General features: G+C 38.3%; 1 protein-coding gene across 1 annotated transcript in view; it reads right to left on the bottom strand.

Moving 5' to 3' along the window:
- Positions 1-231: 231 nt before the first annotated feature.
- LOC132650716 (vomeronasal type-2 receptor 116-like) overlaps positions 232-13093 on the bottom strand; it is a gene marked incomplete at its 3' end in the record, with an annotated part of 25427 nt that continues 12565 nt past the window's right edge. Inside the window, exons 5-6 of the mRNA XM_060376055.1 lie at positions 11530-11653; positions 232-1118 (exon numbers count right to left, since the gene is read on the bottom strand). Of these exons, the coding sequence (XP_060232038.1) occupies positions 232-1118; positions 11530-11653 (1011 nt within the window). The remainder of the gene's footprint in view (positions 1119-11529; positions 11654-13093) is intronic.

Raw genomic sequence — 13093 nt, 5'->3', positions numbered from 1 at the left:
ATAAGTAACATGCATAACTTACTAAAATGTGTTTTCAGCAGCAGCTTTTATTCTGAAATAGAATGTCTGTGATTGTGAGACAAAGTGAGGAGCTCTTGTTTTTGTTTAAATATACATTTCAGAAAAAGGCTACTTAAAAGTATATACATAATTTAATTTTAGTATACTAATGGGTTTTATTAGAAAACTAATACATCAAAATGATCAATTTTTATTTGCTATTTTTTTGTTTTTAATACATCTCAAAGAGTTCTGATCAGGTCTTAAGAGAATAATGTAGCACTTAGGGAAAAAGATGCATCCCAGAAGTCCTGCACTGGAGGCCAAGATGGAGAAGACTTCCACAGCCACCATGGCTTTTCCCTTGGTGCTCTGGTAGACAGGGATGAAGGTGACCCAGACACTGCAGAACACCAGCATGCTGAATGTCAGGAACTTGGCCTCATTGAATGTGTCAGGCAGGTTTCTCACCAGAAAAGCCACAGTGAAGCTCCCTAGGGCCAGGGTCCCTAAGTAGGTCAGTACACAGTAGAAAGCAGTAACTGAGCCCTTATTGCATAAAATGATGACATGAGCATATTCAGAGTGTACATCTTTGTCAATATAGGGAGGAGAGGTTCCTAGCCAGACTCCAGAGAGAATGAGTTGGATCAGAACACAGATGGGAATGACAGCATTATAGACACCTGAGACAAACAACCTTCTCATTGTTCTTCCTGGCTTCATGACCCTAAAGGCCAGAATTACAGTTATAGTTTTTGCCAAAACAGTGGAAACAGCCAAGGTGAACACAAGTGCAAATGTTATTTGTTGCAGTATGCAGGAGGTTGTGTTTGGGCGACCAATAAAGAAAAAGGAGCAGAAGAAGCAGAGAAGAATGGAGATGAGCAGGATGTAGCTGAGAGTCCGGTTATTGGCCTTAACAGTGGCTGATTCTCGGTGTTTGAGAAAGATCCCCAGAACTGCAATTGTGATGATAGAGAAGCACATAGCTATGCAGGCCAGAGCCATGCCCAGAGGATCCTCAATGGAAAGGAAGGTCACTGCCTTGGGCAGGCAGTGGTTTCTCTCGGGGTTTGGGTACTCTTGACTTGGGCAAGGGATGCACTCGTGCTGATCTGTGTGGAGAAATTGGATCAATATTTCACCTTATATAGGTATCTATTCATTGCACATTTAATTCATTAGACTGCTTTTCCAATGATGTGTGTGCCCTGGTATATTCTGCTTCCTGTTATTGCCAAGGACATGAACTCTTTATAATTCCCATTTCTACTGTATATTTTGTTTAATTAAAAATAAGCTTTCTGCTCAACAGCTTAACCAGTTTCCCTAGGGCAGTAAAATCTATTTTACTCATATTGAGATAAAGTAATACTGTCAAGTAAGCCTGCAATTGTTTTTTGTATACTTTGAGTTTCTAAGTATGTGTATATTTTATTTTGATGATATCAGTGTATAAAATGCACTTTCATGTTTCCATCATCATGAGTTCACCTCATTTTTCTTGTTACTCACTGTTTCAGTGGATATTTGTTATCCCACTCCTATAATTTTTCTAAGGTAACATGGGAGTAAGATAGGTCCCATCTCCATGGAACAGTTCTGATTTGGAGGTTAATATGCAACACTTGTATCAACAAATTGCAACGATAAGCTCAGATCAATCATTACCTATCTCAGCTGTGGAAATTGCAAATAAAATTCTATAGTCTTTTACATCCTTTGACTCAGGACAGGACTCTTTGTCTTTCATTATTAATTCCAGAATAATCCTGGGAATTGTTCTAATTCTCACTCTTGTTCCTCCAGTAATATTCTGAAGACTAAAATGACCTCTATGTCATAAATACCATTTATCCATAAACTATTAAATCAGAAACGGATAATGACACAGCCGTATTCACTAAAATTGTTAAGAGTCATGGAGCCAGCACAGTTGCTTGGTGGTATTCCAGCAAAGCTGAGCAGACTATTGCCATCATTGTTTTTCTTTCTCTAACTTCTGTTTGGTTTTTTGTTTGTTTGTTTGTTTGTTTGTTTGTTTTTGTCTATGTGTTGCATTACTGGGGACTTTCTGCACTATGATTCAATTTCTATTTTTTCTTCTACAGAAATATTATGTCTGTGTTTATTTTTTAAATAGGAATTTTTATTAATCATAGTTTATTTACTTTGCATCACAGCTGTAGCAACATTGCTCATTCCCTGCACACCTTCCCACCCTCATCTCCTCCCATGCCCCTCTCCAAGTCTGCTGATAGGGAGGTCCTCCTCCCCTTCCCGCTGACCCTAGCCTATCAGGTCTAATCAGGACTGGCTGCATTGTAAGGGGAACAGGGACTGTTGCTGACATAAACTCAGTGGTTGGCTCTTGATTACATCTCCTGATCAACCTAACCAGGCCATAGAGGAAGACAATGCAGCTAGGCCTGATGAGTCCTGAGTCTTATGTAAATACTAAACTTATCTTTATCTGTCCACTGTTTGCAAATATTCTTTATGCCCTGGAGATGATTAGGCAGAGTTAAGCAAATGAGAGAGATGAGGCCATTATTTCAGGAATTTTCTTGGGGCATGTGCCCCTAAACAGTATATTGGTGCAAGGTAAACAAAGGCAATATGAGAACCCTGAGAGGCCTGATGATTCAGGTATAAATTTAAGATCCTTATATTGTCAGTTTAGAGCTCCCTGAAAATGTAGTTTAAAGCTAGAAGGTCACAGAGGGTTCACTCCCAATGAAATAAAATTTAGTAAATAAGATAGATTGACTTAAATAAACTTTTTCTACTTTGTAGCATAGATGATGATACATATAGCAAAGGGAGCTATTTATTTGTATTTGCTATGCATCAAAAAGAGCAGTTAAAATATTTTCTGTTTTTCTGGACTGCACTCATACTGCAAACAATGCCAGCCTAAAAACACGATTTCATATAGGAAATGTGTTTTCTTTGAAGGAGACCTTCTTTAGATTCCTTAAAGTAGAGTTATAGGGCTAATAATGATAATCAAGTATGTTCTGTGTGTACTTTTAAAATTGTAACTGAGCTTTTAACCCTGGATATCTAATGAAAAAAAATATCAAACACCCATTCTGTACCACTTTTATAATCAATAATCTGTTTGTACTCTGAAACTTGTATAAAGAAAGAAAGCCTTGTCAACAAGTCAGAGCCAAAGAAAGGTCTGTATTTTAGAAGTCAGCTGCTAGAGTCCACTGACCACCTCAGCTGACTAACTCCCTCTCATCACTGACCTCTTATCTCCTCTCTGGAGCACCCTATAGGCAAAGACCTTTCCTTTCCATGCTCAGGATTGCCCGACAGAAAGGCTCCTGGTGTAAGCTCACAGAGAATGCACTGACAACAGTAGAGCATGCATGTCACAGATCTGGGCTCTCTTCACATATGTAACAGCTGTGCAGCTTGGTATTTGTGGGGACACCAAACAATAAGACCAAAGCTTTCTCTGACTCTTTTGTCTGCCATTGGATCCTTTTCTCCTAATTGGACTGCCTTGTGTAGCCTCAATAACAGAAGTTGTACATAATCTTCTTGCAACTTTATATGCCAAGGCTGGTTGATATCCAAGGGAGACTTCTTTTTTATTTTTGACAAGAAAGAGAGGAGGGGCACATTGGGTTGGGAGGTGAGGTGAAAGGGAGAGGCTGGGAGGAGAGGTGTTAGCAGATGCTGGAATAGTACACAATTAATAATATATTAAAAAGAACTAATAACATTGTAATAGAAATGAATGAAACAGAAACAAATAAAACAATACATAGAATTAACAAAAGGAAGAGCTGGCTCTTTCTGAAGAAACAAAATTGAGAGACCCATATCTCAAGTAAATGAAGGAAAAAACAGAATACTCAAATTAACAGAATCAGAATTTACAGAAAAACATTATTAAAGAAACCAACGAAATTCAGAATATTCTAAGGAAACATTTTTAAAACATACTGTATTCCAGTAAGCTTAAAAATGTACATGAGATGGATAAGTTTTAGATTTTCCCAAGCAACCATTATTCAAAGATGAATTCAACAATAATTCAACAACTTAAATAGACATAAACAGACCCATGAGGAAAGTCAAAAGATCACAAAAGTCTCCCATCAAAAAAGAAAAGAAGGATGAAAGATCAAGAAAAGGAGATTCCAAGATGGTGGAGATCAGTGTGCCCCAAATCTGAAGGGGCAGAGATTCAGAGACTCTGAGACCAGTGTATTGAAGGTGGCTAGATCAGTCCACCAACTTTGCTTCTTCCTGTTCTGGACATGTCATCCAGGAAATGGAGTCAATCTGATCCAGGTCCCCTGGGGCCATCTCAGGGATCCAGGAGCAGCAAACTTTGGGCCACCTGGCCCTTCACATACTCCAGTGAGTTTAGATCCCAGTACCAGTGACTCTCCTCTCTAGCAGCCAGACTTCAGATCCCTCCTGCTCCCTGTGGGACAGCTTCAGGATTACTGGGAGAGCATCCCAGCCACCAAGCCACTGTTCTTCTGGTCACCCTATGGACACCAGGTGAACAATAGAATTACAGAGATTCCAGATCCAAGAATGCAGAGCTCAGAGGAACCTGAGTACGAGGAGCACATTTTTGGGCAGATCTGTATGTGGCAGCCCAGCTTTATTTTGAGTACTCCCATGGATGCCACCTAAGGCACCTGCACGTTGCTAATGATGACCACCAGTACCTGCACTCCAAAATTCAGGATTCTGGTGCATGCACACCACTGTCCTTCAATTCACCAGCCCCTACATGTTTATTTGACCATACACTGCCCTGTGCCCTGCCCTTCAAGATGCTAGCATCTGAACTGCACATTTGACATTTTCCTGAATCCTACTCTAAATTGCAAAGACAGGAGGATCCAATCTTTGCTGCAGTTTCTAGGAAAAACAGGTAAGGTTACAGACAACCAGATGGCATAGAGACACAGTGAACAAAAACCAAGACATCCTCGCTCCACCAGAACCCAGCCCTGAGAGCAATGGATATTCTAATGAAGCTGAAACACAGGAAAAGGACATTAAATATATGTTTATGCAGTTATTAGAGGTATATAAAGTGGAAAAGAACAAATGTCTCAAAGAAATACAGGGAAATACAAGGAAAACAAAGAGAGGACATCATACAAGAAACCACAATTTAACAGCTGAAGAAAATTATTAAAAGTATTCAAATTTTGAAAGCGGGAATTTGAATCAATAAGTAAACACAGAGAATACTCTGAAAATGGACTACATAAAGAAGAGATCAAGTACCACAGAGATAAGCATCACCCACAAAATATAAGAAATGGAGGAGAGAATCTCAGGCATTGAAGATACAATTGAAGAAACTGATCTATCTCTCAAAACATACAATCAGAACAGTTCAAGGACTCCATGAAAATGACCAGGCCATAGTAGAGGACAATGCAGTCACTTTTGATGTGAACTGATAGACTAAGTTCAGAAAGGAGAGGAGAACCTCCCCTATCAGTGGACTTGGGGAGTGGCATGCATGCAGAGGGAGGAGGGAGAGTAGGATTGGGAGGGGAGGAGGGAGGAGCTTATGGGGGGGATGCAGAATGAATAAAGTGCAATTGATGAAAATTTTAAAAAAAAGGAAAAAGAAAAAAAAAAGAAAAGATAATTTAAGAACCTTAAATGACTTTCAAAAGTGGAGGAAAACATGGAGTTTGTCAATTTACATGGAGCACGTCTCTCCCCTGGGGGCAATGGTCTCCTGAACCTACTCAGACCTCAGACACCACCACTGCTAGTTCTAGAACTGATGCAGGATGTTCCAACGAAGGGGTTAAGGCTCCTCATAATATTTGCTATAAGTCCACACCTGTTTGTGTATATCCCCCATTTTTATTCATTGTTACCCAGATAGAGCCAAGTAATTGTGGTAATGATACTTGCTTTTTTGCCCAATGCTGGAATGCTAGTGAATTTAGGTATGCCCTAGTTACTCGCATGCCTCACTGGGTGCCTGTGCCCGTTGATGCTCCTCATGCTATGACTCTCTTCAGACAGAAAAGGGATCTTGGAATTACAGCTGCCATTGTTACTGCCATCTCATTGGTGGCTGTTGGAGCTACCACCACGGCATTAGCCATGAGTCATACTGTGCAGACTGCTCAGACCTTAAATAATCTTTTAGCCAATGTAGCTCATGCTTTAGATGTACAAAAAGGAATTAAGGCTCAACTAAAAGGAGGCTTGATGGTGTTCAATCAGAGGATTGACCTCGTGCAGGAGCAAATTGATACCCTATGGCAAATCGCTCAACTTGGCTGTCAATGGAAGTATGCTGGACTTTGTGTCACTAGCATACAATATGAGAATTTTTCCCATGCTGCAAATCTGTCTAAACAATTGTCTAGCTATATTTTAGGTAATTGGACTGGAGAATTCGATACTATGATGGAGCAGCTGAGAGTGGCCATTGTTATGGAAAATTCTACCAGAGTGGATGCAGAACTAGCCACAGGATTATCATCATGGATTTCTGCAGCCATGAATCATCTGAAGGAATGGACAGGCATGGGAGCATTAGCAGGCCTTCGGATGTTGGTCTCCTTGGTTTGCCTGTGGTGTATATGCAAGATTAGAGTCTCACAACAGCGTAATGCAGCGTAATGATCATCATTCAGGCCTTTACAGCCATTGAAGCAGGACAGTCTCCCCAAGCATGGTTGGCTACCATAAAAAGCTAAAATGTTATGCTCAGGATGTGAGGCTAAGCACTGCACTCAGGATCAGCCGCTTTCGACCCAGAGAATAGCATGTCTGATTGCATGCGGGTTGATGCCCCAAGTCCTGCCTCTGAGAAAAAGGTATTGGATGTGTCTGATGCTCTTTGGGTGGATGACACCTAAATGAACATCGGTACAAAGTCCCAACTTATTTCTAATATCAGAGATCAGACCTCTACTCTTGCCTGATGCGTCTAAAACAAAAAGAGAGAACTGTAGAGAGCTGCATAATGCCACGCCTTAAAGATGGAGCTGGTTTTCGCCTCCTACCTTCCTGATGGTGAGTGCTCTCTGTCACAAACAACTCAATATTTGGCTAAGGCTGAGGATCTGGCTTGCTTCCGTGTATGTGGACCTATCTGCATTGCCCACGTGGCACGCTGGGGTTGGCTACCCAGAGGCTATTTAAGCTGTGGGCTGGCTTTCCCCAGGGTCAGAAGATTGTTCAAGGTTCCTGAATAAACTGCATTGAGAAGAAAAAAAATAGAATGGGATTTGGGCAGGCCATAGTATATACTCACTTATATAGACCTATAAGATATGATAAACATAATGAAATCTATACAACTAAAGAAGATAAACAAGAAAGAGGACCCAGGATAAGATGATCAATCCTCACTTAGAAAGACAAATGGGATGTGCACTGGACGGAGGAGAAAACAAGTAACAGGACAGGAACCTACCGCAGTGGACCCCTGAAAGACTCTACTTATAGGGTATCAAAGTAGATACTAAGACACATAATCAAACCTTTGGCAGAGTGCAGGGAATCATATGAAAGAAGGGCGAGTTAGTATGACATGGAGAGGACAGGAGCTCCACAAGGACCAAATATAACTGGGCACAGGGGTCTTTTCTGAGACTGACACTCCACCAAGGACCATGTATGGATATAACCTAGAACCTCTGCTTGGATGAAGTCCATGGTAGCTCAGTAACTAATTGGTTTACCATAGTAAGGGAAAGAGGGACGATTTCTGACAGGAACTCAATGGCAGGCTCTTTGACCTCCCCACCCCCCAAGGGAAGAGCAATCCTGCTAGGCCACAGAAAAGGACTATGCAGCCAGTCCAGAAGATACCTGATAAAACAGGGTCAGATGAAAGGAGAGGAGGTCCTCCCCAGTTAGTGGATATGGAAAGGGGCAGAGAGGAAATGAGGGAGGGAGGGTGGGATTGGGAGTGAATGAGGGAGCGGGATACAGCTGGGATACAGAAATAATAAAATGTAACTGTAATAAAAATAAAAATAAAATTAAAAAAAAGAACAATAGGAAAAGACTAAATAGATGATTCAAGGATCCAAGGTGCAGAATATATGTTTAATAAAATCATAGAAGAAAATTTCTCCAACCTTAAGAAAGAGATAACCTTAAACATACAAGAGGCTTACAGTATCTCAAATAGACTAGACCAGAAAAGAAAATCCTCTTGCCATGAAACAATCAAAACAATAAATCTACACAATGAAGAAAAAAAAATATCAAAATCAGCAAAGGAAAAAGATCGAGTAACATATAAAGGCAGACCTATCAGAATCACACCAGACTTTCCAACAGAGGGTATGAAACCCACAAGAGCCTGGGAGGATGTCATGCAGATGCAAAGAGAACACAGATGCCAAAGCAGACTACTATACTCAACAAAACTTACAATCAACAGAGATGGAGGAAACAAGCTATCCCATGAAAAACTAAATTAAAACAATGTTTATGCACTATCCCTGACCTTGAGAAGCTACTTGAAGGAAAACTCCAACCCAATGAGATCAACTACACCCACAAAACACATGATATAGATAACACCAGAACAAAAATCAAAAGAAAACAAGCACAAAAACACACTATCCTCAATAACATCACAATAGATGGAACTGAAATTCATTGGTGACTAATATCTGTCAACATCAATAGATTCAACAATCTGATAAAAAGACACATGCTAACAGAATAGTTATGGAAACAAGATCCAACATTCTGCTGCATACAATAAACACACTTCAGCTCCAAAGATAGACACTATCTTGGAGTAAAGTGCTAGAAAAAGGTTTTTCAATCAAATGGACCCAAGGAGCAAGTGGTAGTACCATCTTAATATCTAATAAAATAGTCTTCCAACCAAAATTAATCAAAAGAGAAGTGAAGGATACTTCATCTGCATTATAGAATAATCCACCATGAGGACAACAGTATCTTGAACAACTATGCCCCAAATAGAAGGGCACCTGCATTTGTAAAAGAAACATTAAAGCTTCAAATACACATCAGTCCCAACACAGTAATAATGGTAAACTTCAACATCTCACTCTCACCAAGTGACAGATCATTGTCACAGAATCTAAACAGTGAAATAATGAAACTTACATAGGTCATGAATCAAATACCTAATAGAAGTCCTCAGAAATTTTTACCCAGACACAAATATGCCTTCTTCTCTGCAAATCAAGGAACCTTCTTCAAAATTGAATATATATCCAGACACAAAGCAAGTCTTAATAAATATAATAAGACTGAAATATTCCCTTGGATCCAGTTACACCACCATGTTCTAAATATGGACCTCAACAACGACAGAAAGAGCAAAATGCCTACACATACACATGGAACCTGAACAAATCAATAACAGGTGTCATGGAAGAAATAAGGAAAGTAATTAAAGATTTCCTAGAATTCAATGGAAATTAAGGAACAACATGCCCAAACTTATGGGACACAATGAAAGCAGTGCGAAGAGAAAAATACATAGCACTAAGTGCCTTCATATAGGAATTTGAGACATCTTATACAATCAATCTAATGACACAACTGAAACACCTAGAAAAAACCAGCAAGATGTAGACAGGGCCAAAAGTAGTAGATGGATGGAAATAATCAAATTCAATGCTGAAATCAACATACTAGAAACGAAATGATTCAAAAATCAACAAAACCAAGAGCTGGTTCTTTGAGAATATCAAACAGAGAGACAATCTCTTAGCCAAAGTAACTAAAAGGCAGAAAGACACTATCCAAATGAACAAAATGGAAAAATGAAAAGGGTGATATAAGGGCAGAAACTGAGGAAATTAAAGGAATCATTAGGTCTTACTTCAAAAGCCTATACAACACAAAAAATTAATATCTATATAAAATGGACAATTTTCTTGATAGATTCCACTTACCAGAGTTAAATCAGTGTCAGGTAAATAAAAAGTCCTATCTCCCCTAAGGAAATAGAGGAAGTCATTAAAGTCCCCATCCATAAAAGCCCAGGGCCAGATGGTTTCAGCTCAGAATTCTACCAGACCTTCAAAGAAGAGTTAATACCAATACTCTTCAAACTATCCACAAAATAGAAACAGAAGGAACAATAACAAATTCATTCTATGAAGATGCAGTCACGTCACAGTCAAGACCCAAGAAAGACATGAACTTCAGATCAATTTCCCTCATGAACACGGAAACAAAAATACTCAATAAAATACTCACAAACAAATACAAGAACACATAAAAGATATTATCCACCACTGTCACATAGGCTTTATCCCGGGTATGCAGCAGTGGTTCAGACTATGGATATCTATCAATGTAATCCACCACATAAACAAACAGAAGGAAAAGATCTCATGATCATTTCCATAGATGAAAAAAAAATCGAACTCCTGTTAATGTTTAAAATTTTGGAGAGATCAGGGACACAAGGCACATACCTGAACATAGTAAGAGTCAATATACAGCAAGACTATAGCCAACATGAAACTAAATGGAGAGAAACTCAAATTGATCCAACTGAAATCAGGGACAAAGCAAGGCTGCCTGCTCTCTCCATATCTTTTTAACATAGGACTTGAAGTCATGTATCACTCTGCAAGGAATTTAACCTATGATAGCATTAAATCTTAGAATATAAAGAATATTAAATTAATATTTCAACATTTGATTGTTTTCAATAAAACATAAAAAGTTCTGTTTTTATTGTGATTCTCTAAGGATTGGCCTTTTTAATATAATATAGTAGATTCTCATAAATATATTACTGTTTTAGCCTTCTGACTTTTTATTTAGACATAATTTCATTTTAAAAATAACATAATTACCTCACTATGTCTCTTCTTTCTCTTTACTCTAAACTTTATCCTGGACCCACTTTATATTTATTCACTCTCAAATACATGGCCTCTTTTCTCATTAAATGTGTTTGTGTCTTTGTGTGTGTGTGTGTGTTGTGTGTTTGTATTTAAAAATGCAACTTGCTCATTTCATATGATGTTACTTCCATATGTTATTACACAGTTGACCACAACTCTAAACAGGCAGCCATATTTTCATTTAGAAAGACTTGCTTTTTCTATTGTTGATACTGAAAATGACAGCTGTGATATAAATGCAGTTCAGTTTCTTGTGCATTTAGAAACAATCAGACATGTACTTTTCCTGGAGTTATTTTGAGGCAAGAATCATTAGGTTTGTTAATCACAGAAATACAAATTGATCCTGGACAACTGGAGATCTCACATTTAATGGGGAGCTCATAGCATAGAACACTGAAAGAGCTGAGATGGCCATTCCGTGCACCCAAAGGCAGGTTTTTAAAATTAGGGTGCATATGAAAGAATAGCATGAGAATTGCCACTCTAAACTTCACACACTTGTGTGCCTTCAGCAATGATTGATTATGGATTCAGGGATGAGTGTTAGAGACATAGGGAACAGCACTACATTATGACACCACTTCTTAACTTTCCCCATCTCCATTCCCAAGCAGTTTGAGTAAAAGTATTATTTTTCTACCTGTCTGGTTGGAAATGTGCTCCTCTGGACAAAATGCACAAGAAAAACAGCAGACAGGTCTTTCTTTTTGTAGAACTTTCCAGAATCCTGGACCACAGCTCTGTGTACATACAGATTGAGGAATCTGAAGGCAGAAAAACTGGTCATGGTAATGAACATCAGTTTAAAATCGTTTAGGCTAAATACACGTAACGTATGGAAATTGTGTTTATTTATGAGGAACTCTGAGGTTTTAATGTGGGACTGTAGAATGGAGATTTAAACTTACCACACTTTCCAATAGTAAATGTTCAACATCCCTTTATTGTGACCAAACTATGACTCACTACTACCTATCCTGTGTGAAATATGTAGGACATCAATATATTTTGTTCTGTGAGGAAGTAAGCCAGAATTCATTTTATTGTACGAATTTTGGAATAGTTGGATTTTATGACAAGAATCCAATCATACTTGCCTCCAAGCACACTTGTTTCTACCTCTATATTTCCAATCTTGTAGTAACATCTATGCACTCTGATTCAGCTGCAAAAGGAAGTTCAATTTTCTCATAAAAATGGTTTTGACATTGGTTAATTATAATCTGTTACTGTGTCTTTTACCCTTGACTCCAAATGCTAGGGATTGTTCTATGCCTTTCTTTTTAAATGTTATTGACATCATCAAATGGGACTTTTAGCAGTTGTATTCTTCATCACATAACTAATAAAATTCTAATGCGATTTTAGTTTGTTATATGTTAGAAATTTTGTAGGACAGAAAATATTTCTATCTTAGACCTTTTTTCTGCCTTGGTTTGGATTCAGTTTCTGTCTAATGAATATGTACATATTAACAGTAATGTGTTTCTGGATAACTGGATCAGCTGTTAAGAGTGCATACAGCTCTTGCACTGAAATATGAGTTCAGTTCCTGACACACATATTGGGCAGCTCATATGCATTGTTTACAGAAATGTCTTGTGTCCAAATCCATAATTTATTGTTTGTGCTAGCTCACAACCTTGTGGAATTATTGATACACTTGAGTATGAGTTGTGTGAATGGAAGAATGCTTGAGCATCAGCTAGCCTGTATAATTAACATATGTGAAAATTTACATAAGATTGTGTGCATGTGTATGCTTACATATAGAAACACACATACATACCATGAGCTCTCAATTATTCATTCACTGCATTATGAATGAACACAAACATTCAAATTCAATTCATCTAATTCTATCTAAGGAATTAGCTGACATTATATGTGCATTTGTATGTATATTTATATGTGTATGTATGTATTCATATATGTAATTCTGAAATATTGGTTCATTTCTGATTTAAAGTCATCAAACAGAACTAAAGAGATATTTCAGTATTTAACATGCTTGCCACATAAGCAGGAAAATGTGAATTTGATTATGATGAAAGGATGGAAGAAAAGTTAGGTACAGAAAAATAGGACTGTAATCCAAGGACTGTAATCCAAACTTTATGATCATGAAGACAGAGGGAGAACCTAGGTAATGCTGCCCACTGAGTTCAGCAAAATCAGAAAGTAAGGATTTCAGAGATAAAAAT

The sequence above is a fragment of the Meriones unguiculatus genome (genome assembly GCF_030254825.1).
Source record: "Meriones unguiculatus strain TT.TT164.6M chromosome 13 unlocalized genomic scaffold, Bangor_MerUng_6.1 Chr13_unordered_Scaffold_28, whole genome shotgun sequence".
NCBI classification, from domain to species: Eukaryota; Metazoa; Chordata; class Mammalia; order Rodentia; family Muridae; genus Meriones; species Meriones unguiculatus.
This window is presented reverse-complemented; position numbering and strand designations above follow the sequence as displayed.